This window comes from Cydia amplana, chromosome 27, assembly GCF_948474715.1.
Source record: "Cydia amplana chromosome 27, ilCydAmpl1.1, whole genome shotgun sequence".
NCBI classification, from domain to species: domain Eukaryota; kingdom Metazoa; phylum Arthropoda; class Insecta; order Lepidoptera; family Tortricidae; genus Cydia; species Cydia amplana.
The window spans coordinates 2,105,101-2,120,093 of record NC_086095.1 but is presented as its reverse complement, the minus strand read 5'-3'; the positions used below and the strand labels follow the sequence as shown (position 1 = coordinate 2,120,093).

Genomic DNA, 14,993 nt, shown 5'->3' with positions numbered 1-14,993 from the left:
TTTACTATGTGTGTTGTTTTTGCCTGTTTGTTTCCCAAAGGTTTAAATAAATAAATAAATAAATAAATAAGTATTTTTACGGAAACGTACGAACGTGTCTTGTTGTCAGTCAGTCTCGGTACAAAAAGTACTGACTACTTTTTTTTTTTTTTTTTTTGACGCAGGGGTAAATGCATTTAGGCATCTCACCCCCGGACTGGGGAAGCCCATTGGGGGGGGTGGTATGTGGGACTCGCTCCTCCCGTAACTCCCTTCTCGCTCCTCCCGTACTACCTAGGCTTTTGGATAAAAATATAAAGAGAACTTACCCTGCCCAAAGGTCTCATCGTTGAGTGCGTCATATTCATCTTCCGACGGCTCGCCGGCTCCTTCGTCGTCATTTAAGTTCTGAAAAAAAAAACTATAAGTTATACTGTATCTGTGGCAGTCTTTTTTAGGGTTCCGTACCCAAAGGGTAAAAACGGGACCCTATTACTAAGACTCCGCTGTCCGTCCGTCCGTCTGTCACCAGGCTGTATCTCACGAACCGTGATAGCTAGACAGTTGAAATTTTCACAGATGATGTATTTCTGTTGCCGCTATAACAACAAATACTAAAAACAGAATAAAATAAAGATTTAAGTGGGGCTCCCATACAACAAACGTGATTTTTGATCGAAGTTAAGCAACGTCGGGCGGGGTCAGTACTTGGATGGGTGACCGTTTTTTTGCTTGTTTTGCTCTATTTTTTGTTGATGGTGCGGAGCCCTCCGTGCGCGAGTCCGACTCGCACTTGGCCGGTTTTTTCTTTTTATTAAAAATAGGTAAGCATTTGGCCACAATCTCACCAAAGTGTGGAGTAGAATCCAGTAAGGTCAACCGAGGTAAATGCGTCTCTTGTGGTAAATGCGTCATTAGAAGATATCTTCGAAACGCAACATATTATAACTATTATAGCCGTCTGCATTAAAAGTTCAGTGACCACACTTCAAACAGAGAGGGTTGCAATAGCTCTAAAATGTTCCGTTTAGAAGAAATCTTTAAAAGACGCATTTACCTCAAGTGACGCATTAACCTCGGTTGACCTTACCAATTACAAGCCAGAACTATCTTTATCTTTGGCACAATGAAAATGTAAAAAAAAACTTGGTGAATTTAAATGCCTAAAAATCAGGTTCTAAAGAGTGACCCAGGAGAACGTAACCATGGCAATGAGTGACAAGAAAAGTTGATTCTTGCAAGTTATTTTGACCCACTTCCCAACTACCTGAAAGCTCAAGCTGAAAATTTGCATACAAATGTAAGTCGGGTGACAATGCAATATTATGGTACTATCATCGAGCTGATCTGATAATGGAGACAGGAGGCGGCCATAGGAACACTCTGATATAACAACGAAACATAATTGTGTTTGGGGTTTTTATTATAAAGATCAAATAGCAATCAAATAATGTTCCCCTCCATGATCAGATCTCATTGATAAAACTTTGTCAATAATATCTTTGTTTTCTAAAATGGGAGGTGCGGGAATTTATCTATATGAAAATTCTAAATCAAATACGGTGTAAACTCTATATAGTAACTGCACGAGGCCATGCGCTTGGCGGGGAACAGAACCCTATGGAGGAACCTGGTCTTCAACAGAAGGACATGATGTCACGATCCTCAGTATTGAGGGACCGACTGAAGAAGATATAGCATCACTCCAGGGACCGGACGTTTTTTGACACTATAGAGAGTTTTCGTTATATAGAGAGAAATTATATTAAAGTAAAGCAACCTAGGCAACCAATGTTGACAGCATAGGGAGTGAATCGTTATATTGAGTGACATTATATAGAGTTTCCACTGTAATTTACAAAAAGCTGCTATTGAAAACCATACAGAACTGATGTAGGCATGCCAACAAAGATGTTATGAGCTAACTTCCTTCTGAAATAACATGAAAATTTAAGCATCTACTAAAAACAAGATATATCATTGGCCTGATACTGTATTCATGTAAGCAGTATGGAAATAGCTCCAGGATATACTTACAATAACAAGGTATATATATTATTATGCGTTTCATAATGATGAAATCATCTTTCAAATATAATTCATGTTCATAAGAATCAAATAAAGATAAGTAACAATGTTGTTTGTAGTTTTTTAAAGATTTCAAGGATGAACGACGAGCGGAGACATTTGAAACCTACATTTATAACAAATATGCTTGCAGCTTGGATGTAAACAAGTAACAAAATGAAGACACTTGGTACATATATGTTATACACGACACAGCATTTAAGTATTTTGCCATGGAAAACCTTGATATTATGGAACCAAAAGTTATACGTCGCGATAAAAAGGCTCTAATACCAATAAATCACGCGTAGAAAGACTCGAAAGTTACGAAAACTGGCTCAAATTGAGTCATAACTTTGCAATATAGCACGCTGGCACAACCACTATGTAAGAGAACTAAGAGAGTTAAGGCTTATTTTTCGCTAATTTTGCTTTTGAAATGAAAAGAAAACTTAACAAGCTTACCGATGACGAAGTATCGAACCCGAAGAAATAATCTGCCATTGGATTTTCTCATATATCATGGACAAAAATGACATGACTTGTCACACAAATAACGTTGCAACAGCGATGGCGGCGGCCATTATAGCTGGGTTGCCATAGGCATAGTTGCATTTGTCAAGTAAAAATTCTACGCACATGATTGTTCCCGATGGTTCGACAAGAAATGTAGAAATGAAAAAGTGGCAACATTGTAGTGTCGTCCCTTTCAAATCAATCTAGAAAAAAGGGGCGACACTGCAATGTTGCCACTTTTTCATTTCTACAATTTATTGTAAGACTATAGGAGTAGAAAGTAGGATAGTATACTCTGGCACAGACACTTTGTCAGTAGAAAAAGGCGGCAAATTATAAAATGTAGGTGCGAAGGGTTGATCTCCAGTGAACGCATATCGTTGATCTCCCACACAGACATACAATTCCCGCTCGATCTCCCATAGGAAATTTGAACTTCGCGCGTTTTTCTACTGACATGTTGGGTGTGTTTGAGTATAAAAACCTACGACGTTCTAGATTTCTAGATAGAATCTAGGTAATAATAAAAGTAAATTATATTATAATTATAAAGCATTTTAGTGTATGTAGTGTTTACATACGGCCGCACCGAATCGCAACCTTGGTGAGTTTAAAATATCTCTTTCTCGCTCTCACTTATAGCTGCGTCCTTAACGCATGTACGGCGGACCACCTTAAAGCCATAACACACTACCGCACCGCACCTGGGTCGCCGTGCGGTAGTGTGTTAGGGCTATTACATTACACACGATCGAACATGCGCCGTACCGCACCAAGGTCGCAGTGCGCCCGTCTGTAATAACTATTACATTTGCTCGACTCATTCTGCTTTCTAATTTGTTTCTAATCCTATAATTATAGTTTGTTGATGAATGCTTCAGATTTCTATACATACGAGGGGTGTTCAAAATATTCTCGGTATGAGAATGAAAACAAACAAGTACGAAAAGTTTGATATTTTTATTTTTCAATATACTCCCCCCCTATGTTCATACACTTAAAAGATCGATCAATTATTTTTTTTAATCCCTCGTAAAAATATTTTTTATCTTTCGTGTAAAAATGCTCCTCCACTGCCGCCTTCAATGCTTCATCGTCAGAAAATTTATTTCCACGCAGATCCTTTTTAAGATTGGGGAGCAAAAAGAAGTCGCTGGGGGCTAAGTCCGGACTATACGGTGGGTGAGTAACAGTTTTAAACCCACATTCAACAATAGCTGCCTTGGCAATATGAGCAGTATGGACGGGGGCGTTGTCATGCAGAAGCAGAATACCTTTGGTTAACTTTCCTCGCCTCTTTTCTTTAATTACATCCTTTAATTGACGTAGAATGTTAGCGTAGTACTGTCCTGTGATATTTACACCTTTTTCTTTATAATCGATTAGTAATACTCCTTCACAATCCCAAAATATCGTGGCCATGACCTTGCCAGCTGAAGGGATGACCTTGAACTTCTTGGGATGAGCTGAACCCTTAATGTGCCACTGCATGGACTCTTGTTTACTCTCTGGGTCATAATGATGAACCCAGGTTTCATCTCCAGTAACTATTCTTTGCAGCACCTCATCAGGATTTTCACCGCACAGGTCAATAAAATCGGAACAACAAGCTACACGCATGTCTTTTTGAAGCCGAGTCAGCATTCGCGGAACCCATCTTGTACTTACTTTTGACATATTAAGATGGTCATGTATAATATCATGTACGGTACCAATAGAGAGATTGGTTACTTGTGCTATAGATTTTACCTTCACTCGACCATCTTCCAATATAAGTTTTTCCACTTTATCAATATTTTCTTGTGAAGTAGCTACTACAGGCCGGCCAGGTCTAGGGTCATCTTCAATACTCTCCCTTCCGCGTTTAAACTCGCTTGACCACTTTTGAATGGTAGATAAAGAAGGAGCAGACTCACGGTAAACACAATCCATTTCCTCTTTTATGGTTTTTTGATTTTTACCCTGTTTTGTCAAGAATTTTATCACGCATCGATGTTCTAATTTAGTTAACATTGTCAATTCGCACATGATGTTCATGTTTGTTCAGCAATTGCAGAAAAACAAAAGACTATCTCGGTTCGAATTATACTTTTTTTTAATGTCAATGAATAAACCTTAGCGGCCAGTAACGAAAGAAATTTTAGAAGAGGTCGTAAGATATCAATACCGAGAATATTTTGAACGCCCCTCGTATGTACTAAGTTTCCACATCTACCCTCGCGACTCCAGTCTAGAGTCTGCACCGCCGCGAGATGTTTTAGTATGAATTTATGACATAAAAGACAAACTAAAATTTCAATAAAACAACTAAGAACAAAATACTTTCATTTATTGTCATTCACTTATAAAACGTAAATGAGATATTGAACATAATTTTACTTTTTCAAGTCTTAGAAAAATCTAAAAACAGCAAAGGGAAGCAATAAAGTTAAAAGCTAAAAGAAAACAGTACAGGCCGCGTAGCCAAGATGCCAATCGCTTACGCTTCGTAGCGATCGAAACGCAACTGTCACTGTCGCACTAATATGGAAGAGTGATAGAGAGACACAAAGCGTTTCGTTGTCGAAGCGATAGCGATTGTAACCTTGGCTAGGCCGGCTGAAATACAAAGTACCATTTCTTGAAATCATAAAGTAAGTACCTAGACTACCTAGAGTAAAGGGAAAGTAACTTAAAAACAGCCCTTGTTGTCTATGTATTTTTTTAATCAGCGAATCTAAAATTTAAATATGGAATCACATTTTTAGCTGGGTGCTTTTTTCTTTACAATAGTTAGCGTGAATGAACTGTAGGGCAGAAGGAGCCCATGTTTATTGACGCGAAGTGTAAATGTCTAGTTTAAGCTTCCAATGTAGTCCACAAGATGTCAGAACCAATGCACAAGAAAACGTACGCGAGCTGTAGAGGGCACCTGCTTTAGCGTTAAAAGTCAACGTAAAGTTAGTTTTCGATTCAGGCCACAAGATGGCAGTACCTCATATAGTAGAAGAAATGTATAAATTAGGGAAAATCGTGCCATAAGTATGACGGCTGAAATAGTTGGCGCTGTACTGCGACAGCTTTGTTGGTCACTTTATAGTTAAACGTCATTTTTTGACAATCAAATTTAAAATACCGTGTAATGTACAACGCCGTACAGCGCCATCTATATCAGTTGCCCAATTCGAAGCATATGGGACATTATCTATGAAAAGGGACCTTATTGTCGATGGCGCTTACGCCGTACAGCGTCGCGCGGTATTGTATTTATATCGGAGCATCGTTAATAATGGCGTAAGCGCCATCGACAATAAGGTCCCTTTTCATAGATAACGTCACATATACAGGATGAATCCTTATACAAGAGGAACTTCTTAAGTTTAGTATAATATATATATACCTAACGAATATTATACTGATTATACATATGTATAATATTTACGTTATATCAGACAGTCATAATGAAATTAATAAATGAACTTCGCTGTATTTTTGGTTTATCTACAATCTAAAAAACTTAATCTAAAATACATTATTATATCAATTTTGTAAGGAATTTTTAATTTTCCGAAACAATGATATATTTTTTTTTATATCATATCATAATTATTATGAGCAATTCAATTGCGTTTAGATTTAAAAAAAAAGTTTAAACCGCTTACGTCAAGGAATCTAAAGCTTTTAGGGTATCATTCACCCTTTAACCGGCAGACCGCCACGATTGTTGACATAACATGCAATAGTAAACTTTATTACAATGTATAGCTTCATTTTATACTGTAGCATTTGTCGACTGGCCGATATCGGTAGAGCTGTTTTTAGATGTCATGTATAAGCCGACGATGGCGTCATAGCGTTAAGGAGTGTTACACAACGTGGTATTAGGTACAAACAGCACCTCCCCTATAAGGGCTCATTTAGACGGTGCGAATCCTCGCATGCGAGTTTCATTACATTGCGTCATTTGATCGGTCGGCTGAGTTGATGTAACCTCAATGGTCCGCAATGTACCTAAAATCGTATACGAGTTCGCGCGCCTTCTAAATAAGCCCTAAGTCAGCTTCAATGACTGAGAAGTATATTGGTAGAGATTTTTAGATGTCATGTATAGCCAACGAAGTCCCACTAGCTTCATAGCGTTAAGGAGTGTTACACAAAGTAGTATTAGGCACGAATAGCACCTTCTCCCCTATAAGTCCAGCTTGTCTGATCGAAGAACATATCTGTAGGGGCGTTTTGGGCGTTTTCTGGTAGCGGGGCGTTTTTTGAATCTTCCAGTGGGTGCTGAGACGGGCGCTGCGGCGGACTGGGGTCATGGTGTGCGTGGGTGGGTCCGCCTGGTTGGACTGGCGTCTGTATAATTATAAATAACATAAAATAAATAATCTTTTTCTACTCCCGTACTTTTATTTGTCATTTAAAGGGTCGTGCACACACCTTTAAAACCCTACCTTATAGTTGTCAAGACCAGTCTTTAGTCTATTCCCCAAAAAAGAATTTGTGCATACACGCAGTATCTTTTTGACGATTTTACGAGACTTCGTGTAATGACCACCTAAAAAATATTGAATGAAATACAGTGTTGCCAGCCTTATTTTAAATGTCATCTCTGACAAATAAGTGAACCATAGACATGTTATTTTTTAAATTTCATTCGTTCTTTTCCCGCCCGTAGCCTCCATTTTTGCTACTTATTGAATTAAAAATATTTGTAAAATTTACAATTTTATTTCAAAGTGCTTGGTCGTAGAAAAAGTATTGTATGCAACGTTGTTTAACTAAGTCAAAAAATACTCGTGGCGTCTTTATTAACAATTTTCGGCTTCGCCTCAAATTGTTACTCACGCCACTCGCCTTTTTTAACCTCTCTTAACGGTTGCATAAAATACTATTATAGGACAGTCTACAACAAACCGTCCCTTTTTGACAGCTTTTGTTAGAAAGGGACTTCCACTTGTATTACAAGTTACAAATAACTATATCCATCTACTCACAACTTGGCCTGCTGTACGGCAAACCTGATGATGGTGCTCTTGAAGACGTTCTTCACGTCCACCAGCTTGGGGTCCACGCGGTCTCGCGTACCGCTGCTGGGGCTGATCTTCAGCTGCATAAACTTGTCCAGGAACTGATCCAGGTCACAGAATAAATAATAGTACTAGGTACAGAAGACTCACTCTACCAAAACGCGTCTGTTACGATCAGCACAGATATGGCCGCTAGGTGGCGACAGCGCCACGCGCGGCTTATGGCTTTCCCCAAAATTGGGGCCGAACGGATGTACTTTTAGCTACCTGTAGCAACGCGACGAAATCGCGGAGTGAGACACGCCTGACCAGGTTCGCGTCCACTACTGAGTGCTGGAAATTAAGGGTTATTCCCACTAGTTACCACCAAGTTGTTACCAGTGGTAACTACTGGGAATTTCCTCTTTTCCGCGCTTATATCGTACAGTTTTCCATCTACTCACAACTTGGCCTGCTGTACGGCGAACCTAATGATGGTGCTCTTGAAGACGTTCTTCACGTCCACCAGCTTGGGGTCCACGCGGTCTCGCGTACCGCTGCTGGGGCTGATCTTCAGCTGCATGAACTTGTCCAGAAGCTGATCCAAGTTGGCGTCCACTACTGAGTGCTGGAAATTAAATAATGTCATGTTATAGGTGATAAGCGCTGGTGGCCTAGCGGTAAGAGCGTGTGACTTGCAATCCGGAGGTCGCAGGTTCAAACTCCGGCTCGTACCAATAAGTTTTTCGGAGCTTATGTACGAAATATCAGTTGATATTTACCAGTCGCTTTTCGGTGAAGGAAAACATCGTGAGGAAACCGGACTAATCCCAATAAGGGCTAGTTTACCCTCTGGGTTGGAAGGTCAGATGGCAGTTACTTTTGTAGAACCTAGCTAAAAAAAAACAACGGGTTGCACTCAGGGAGTGCCGGTAGAAGTGAAAACTCAATGACTAGTGAAAAATGCACTATGTATAATTGAGGTTAACGCCATCTAGCGTTAGCGTTAATTACTTGAAACCCCTAAGCACACCACTGTTAGTACTCGAGTTATATTAATACCAGTTAGAGCGAAACTCACTAGATGGCATTTAAATCAATAAAGAAAAACTCAAATGACATTACATGAAAAACTGTTACATTGATCATCTTTTTGTTTTTATCATTAGATAATTGGCTGCAGACGTCATAAATAAAATTGTTTAAACAAAATTGGGGTTTTTATTTTTACAGTTGCAGATTGTGACGTGGTTTGCGACATCACGGTGTCCCAAAATAGAAGATATACCGGGTCAACCAAATCATGTCAGTACATAGGAACAAAAAAAACTATACTTATCTTTTTCTATTGGGTGCTAGTACTAGTGTAAGACAAAGATAGTATGATTCTCTCTGCTATGTTTGAAATCAAACAGACCTTTGACACACTATAGTTACGATGATGCATTTATCTTTTTACAATCGAGAATGGACATTGACCGTCCGCCGCCTATTCAACAGCAGTTGATACAGTAGCATTGTGATTACTATTGCTATTGATTCAACTTCATCACTACATAGTATAAAACAAAGTCGCTTCCCGCTGTCTGTATGTCTGTATGTATGCTTAGATCTTTAAAACTACGCAACGGATTTGGATGCGGTTTTTTTTAATAGATAGAGTGATTCAAGAGGAAGGTTTATGTATAATTTGTTAACCCGTGCGAAGTCGGGGCGGGTCACTAGTAGGGACTAGGGAATAAATCAAATAATTGTGCCTCCCGCGGATTCCCGCGAGAGGGCGTGCAACGCCTAACACTGCTCTCGCGTTGCTGTGCATTTTAAAAATCAATTAGCACGTTAAAACCCTAAGTTTTGGTGAAAAATAGTTAACATACGCTAAAGTGAACATTTTTATGTTTAAATATTATATAAAGCTAATTAAATATCAGTGAATAATAAAAAAAAAACAAGAAAACAATTTATAGCGGTGCATGGAAACGGTTGCGACAAAAGTGAAGTGTGCGCAGAGATAGGATGGGATAAAAAATGAGATGGGAATATGAGTTCAGGCGGAGAAAGGCTTGCAGTAAGTAAGCAGTAGGACTAGGTAGTAAGATATTATTATATAGCCCTTTATTCTGAACATATTTGTTGATTTTTGTAGTAATTTTAGTTTTGAATATTTATACGAAGTCTCTTAGTTCAGTGTGCCTGTCGGCAAAGGCCTCCTCCAACTCCTTTCAGTAAGATATTACCTGTGTCCCCTTAGCTATAGCCTCTTCCCAGCACTGCACGGAGGCGGGTAAGTCCCCGCGCGTCTCTTCCAGTGCGGCGCGACACTCCCAATAGGCGGCCAGGGATGGTGCGTGCGGGAAACGGGTGCGGATTGCGCGCAGCCAGCGCGCGCATTGTTCCCAATCGAAGCCCTGGATGATAAATATTTTTTAACCGACGAAAAAAACGGAGGAGGTTCTCAAGTCGACGCGTATATATTTTTTTTTTTATGTATGACCACGCATAACTTTTTACAGAGTCGTTCGATTTTGATAATTATTTTTTTATTGGAAAGGGTTTACCCCGAAGTTGGTCCCAATATTATCCTTTTTGAAGTCTATGGCGTTACCAACTGATATGTTTGAAGTCGGTGCCAAGCCAAGTAGTAATAATACCAGTCAAAAATAATCAGCTTTATGGCCAAAAATCCCATTTTTGACTGGTATTGTTACTACTTGGCTTGGCACCGACTTCAAACATATCAGTTGGTAACGCATAGACTTCAAAAAGGATAATATTTTATTTCATCCTTTTTGAAGTCGGTTTTATTTTTTTTGTAAAAAGTTTTTTAGTTATCACCACAGAACAAGTTAGAATGGCGATGCGAGCAGGGTACGTGTCGCCGCCGGTTTTGAGCAAACGCCCGCATGCTACTCGCCCGCGCTGACCGAAAAACGAAGTAAACATGCCTTTTGCGCCACAATAACCTTCAGATTAGGAAGCCAGACATCAAATCTGTCTAAAGGAGGCGTATCCATTCACCAGGCACACAAGTTTTTACTACCGTTGCGCGAGTGTTAGTTAATGTGGAGAGGAACGAGCGGCGACACCGGTTCCGATACTAACTGCGCGCGATAGCCATTCTAACCTCTTTAATATGTTCTGTGGTTATCACTTATCACATTCAGTGCCGAAATCCCGACTATCGGGTATTTTATGATTTCGTTCCCAGGTCGGACGACCCGATAGTCGGGATCGTGGTACTACAGCTTTATATGACGAAATTATTGTGGCCTGGCGCGGATGTCTTGTTTGGCTGGATGGCAATGAATGTGTTAATTAATTATTATCATTACCAGGTATGACTGCTGATAATGCTGTATGGATCTTTATTAAAAAGTAGAAATATAAAAGATGTAACACACTATCGCACCGCACCGCGACCTTGGTGCGTCGCACTCATAGTGAGAGCAAGAAAGAGATATCTGTTTCTCACTCTTACTTATGGGTGCAACGCACCAAGGGCGCGGTGCGGTGCGATAGTGTATTACCACTTTAAAAGTTTAGTCTTACCTCACGCAGCAACTCTGTAAGATCATTCAGCGCTCCCAACAACACATCATCCACCGGAGCCTCATCAGAATTCAGCGTAGTATCATGCTCGCTATCATTCATACACACACTGTCGCTAACATAGCTAATCCGGCCCCTCCACTTAGTCTTATCATCATCATTAGGTTCATTCATACAGTCAGTGTATGAATCATTATCGCTGTCATGCTCCAATTCTATATTTTCTTTATTTTCATCATTAAAATCTTCAGGTTGACCCTTTATGAACAGCGGTTTAATAGGTTTTTCAGCCAAATGATATATCCCGAAACACTGTAAGTGTTGGTAGGACTGTATGGATTTGCCTCGGGATTGCAGCCATTTCTGTAGTCGGTGTTGCATCTCGGCTGGTCGAGGTGTAAATGTGGGAGTTTGGAGGCGGACACGCTTGCGTTCACTTTTGATGGCAGATTGTATGGTGTCCTGTGTCACTTTGTCATCTTCGTTGGTCGTGGTTATGTCGATTTCGTCGAGTTTTTCGCCTGCAAGGAGATATCAATACATAGTATGTGGGTGAATCAACTATTTCTTGTCACTCGTTGCCATGGTTACGTTCTCCTGGATCACTCTTTAAAACCTGATTTTTAAGCATTTAAATTCACCAAACACGCTTTTGTGATACTTATAAACCCTTTCCATTGAGGGTCGTCTACCAAGCGTGTCAGAAGGTGGTGTACAATGTCTTCTAACAAATTATGCTACTATTGTCTCTTGGCTGACCGGACAGAATAACAACAGGAAATAGTTGATCCACCCATGTATGCTTAGATCTTTAAAACTACGCAACGGATTTTGATGCCGTTTTTTTTTAATAGATAGTGATTCAAGAGGAAGGTTTATGTATAATTTGTTAACCCGTGCGAAGCCGGGGCGGGTCGCTAGTTTGGTATAAAATTTTGTTATTAAGGACTCTTAGGTAGCACCCATTGGTTGATGTTCCACCCATGATGATGGTGGTTACACTGTGCGAACGAGATAGCAATATAATTATGCGCGTGGGATAGAGATAGGAAAAAGCGGGTGAATGTCTGAAATTCCTCATACAGTCAGCAGCAATACTTGCTAGTGCAAGTGTTCAAAATGATCTTGACGCGACTTTATTGTTAAGAGAATAAGAGCGCGTCAAGGTAATTTTGAACACCTCGCCCGCTTAGCAACTTCTGCTGCTGACTGTACAAACAGCAACGGTCCTAACTGTACATCGGTGGACCTTATTACAAAACGCATAAGGCCCACCAATGCACTTAAGAGGGACACTGAAGTCTTAGTGCCACTTGCACCATTTCACTAACCCAGGGTTAACAGGTTAGACCTGGAGTTACCATGGTTTCCAGTGCAATTTGAAACTTGGTTAACGCTTTAACCGCTTAACCCCGGGTTAGTGGGATGGTGCAAGTGGCCCTTAGGAATTGATAGAATTTGATGGATGAGCCGGCAGCACCGTAGACAACTAGAAAATTTTAACTCTATAAAAAATAAAATCTCACCGATAGATGACCACTTCTGGAAGCAGTTCCCCAGCTCCTTCTTGCTGATCCGTTTCAGATGAACAGCGGATATGGACCTGCGCACCGGGGCCTTTGTCACGGGCTTGGCGAAGTTCTGACCGAATATTGTGTGCCGTTTGCTGGCAATCAAGCTGCCCTGCTGCAGTACCTGGGTCAGTATTTTTCTTGGCATTTTTGTCTATAGTTCGTGTTTTTTTAGCATTAGAAAGAACTTGCAAGAAGGTAAGCGATCTTGACATGTCTTTTAATTGAAAACGCTTTTTAAAAATCAAAAACTATTACTTACGAAAGCAGAAGAATATAAATGATCGTATTAGAATCATAATTGTTACATATTTGCCGTAACTTGTTTTTAAAATGTGTTTTTCAATTAAAAGACACATCAAGATTGTTTACCTTATTTCTAATGCTAAAAAAAAACGAACTATAATAGCATTAGAGGAGCATTAGGGCCATTTGCACCATTCACTAACCTGGGGTTAACCAGTTAACACATTCATTGCCACCCCGCCAAACAAGACATCCGCGCCAGGCCACAAAAATTTCGTCATATAAAGCTGTAGTACCACAATCCCGAGCCTGGGAATGAAATCATAAAATACCCGATAATCTGGGTCGGGCACTGAATGTGTTAAACCTGAAATTACCATGGTTCATAATCATAATGACCATGGTAACCTGTACAATTTGACACTAGGTTAACGGTTTAACCAGTAACCCTGGGTTAGTGGGATGGTGCAAGTGGCGAGAGAAATAAGCTTGGTTTTTTAGTAACTCTGAAGATAGGAAGCTGAATTTGCGTCTGAATTCCATAGGTTGGCTTAAAAACTTAACAATCTCAGACCAAAACTTGGTTTTCTAACAATCTTTGGAAGATTTTCAGTATATTTCAGTGCAGCAGAGGAAAATTGTAAAGGATTGGTATCTTTACAAAGCAAAATTTTACTTACCTTTTGTAAAAATACTGGATCTCTTTGAAGTCTGTCCGCATCACTCAATTCACTCTTCTGAACTGTTTTAGGCTTATACAGGCGATCAAACACAGATTCTCTATTCTTCGTCGCATTGAGCGGCCGCATCGGTATCATACTCTTTCTAGACTCCGTAGGTTTTTCAGATATTTTGGACTGGTTTACTGGTGCCATACTCTTTCTGGCAGTTAGCTTTGGTTTCTCAAATTGCTGATTTGGTATCATGCTTTTTCTACATTCTTTAGCTTTCTCAGACATTTTAGACTGTATTTCTGACAATTTCAATTGGTTTGCCATCTTGATAGGGGCCAAAGTTTTTCTAGCAACATTTGGGACACTTTTGACTCCGTTAACCGGCAGTTTTACAGAATTGGCAATAATTTTATTACTGCTAATAAAATCCTTTTTTACAGTATTTTTAAGGGGAACAGTACTTTTTGTCAGCATTTTTGAGTCATTCTTAACTTCAGTTACTCTCGGAGCAGCACTTTTCATAACTGGTTTAATTTCTGCAGTTGGTTTTTTCGGCATCGGGGCCGTAAGAGATCTTTTAACGTTGCTAAAATTATTCTTGACCTCTCTAATAGTGCTGGGACATTTTAGATTGCTTGTTGACAAGTCGTTTCTGGGTTTAATGGTGCTATTGAGTGTTTTATTAGCAAGGGAAGCGGTCGACGGCGCCTTAAAAATACCCTGGGACTCGTTTTTATTGTATTTCTTGAGGTTCAACTCCCGTAACTGAAAGTAGGATAATAATTAAATATGTAGTAATAATTTTGGAATTACTCAGTAGATTACCTTAGTAAATTACTCACAATAATGTAAATTTGGTGTAGCCAATTAGAATTTCTAGATTAAAAACAATGGGTATATAGATTTAACAAAATTACCTTATCGATTCTCGCTTTTTCTCTAGCAATGCGCTCTTGACGAGCCTTATTCAAGCGTTCTTCCACGGATTCCATTATAAAAAAAGACAATTACAACACAAAAAACACTTATTCCACTAGCAAATCCCGTTTACAAATGGGAACCAAACGGCAAACAAACAACACAACCGCTTTTCAATTCAACATTTGACGGTTAACCGCCCATATTCGAAAAACTTTGAATTTTTTGGTCGGGTTGTTTGAGCAGCTGTTATAAACGCGGCAAAAGACTCATGTGTCAACTGTTGCTACAAAATCTTGAACATTTAGTATTTTTGGATCCTACCATCTATGTACAAATGTTGATTTTTTAGCAATGCTATTAGCGTGACTTGTTAATTTTATTGTACAGAGTGTGATTAAATATTCTACTTTAAAGATTAAGAAAAAAATAAAAAAAAATGACGTCTAAAAAAGAAGAGCTTCTAAAAAGATTTAAAGAAGAAAGAA

The 14,993-nt window shown here is 39.4% G+C and overlaps 2 protein-coding genes across 2 annotated transcripts in view; both read right to left on the bottom strand.

Annotated features, from left to right (window-relative positions):
- LOC134660507 (protein PAT1 homolog 1) overlaps positions 1 to 2,681 on the bottom strand; it is a 37,170-nt gene extending 34,489 nt beyond the window's left edge. The window contains exons 1-2 of the mRNA XM_063516279.1: positions 2,512 to 2,681; positions 309 to 387 (exon numbers count right to left, since the gene is read on the bottom strand). Coding sequence (XP_063372349.1) covers positions 309 to 387; positions 2,512 to 2,550 — 118 coding nt within the window. The 5' untranslated portion in view covers positions 2,551 to 2,681. The remainder of the gene's footprint in view (positions 1 to 308; positions 388 to 2,511) is intronic.
- A 3,988-nt stretch (positions 2,682 to 6,669) lies between these two features.
- LOC134660451 (uncharacterized) lies at positions 6,670 to 14,653 on the bottom strand. Its single transcript, XM_063516195.1, has 7 exons — positions 14,505 to 14,653; positions 13,594 to 14,352; positions 12,623 to 12,791; positions 11,097 to 11,617; positions 9,785 to 9,955; positions 8,012 to 8,175; positions 6,670 to 6,894 (listed from the first exon to the last, which is right to left on the bottom strand). Exons 1-7 carry the CDS (start codon positions 14,577 to 14,579, stop codon positions 6,681 to 6,683), a joined length of 2,073 nt encoding a protein of 690 aa, XP_063372265.1. The 5' UTR covers positions 14,580 to 14,653; the 3' UTR covers positions 6,670 to 6,680.
- Between the last annotated feature and the right edge of the window lie 340 nt (positions 14,654 to 14,993).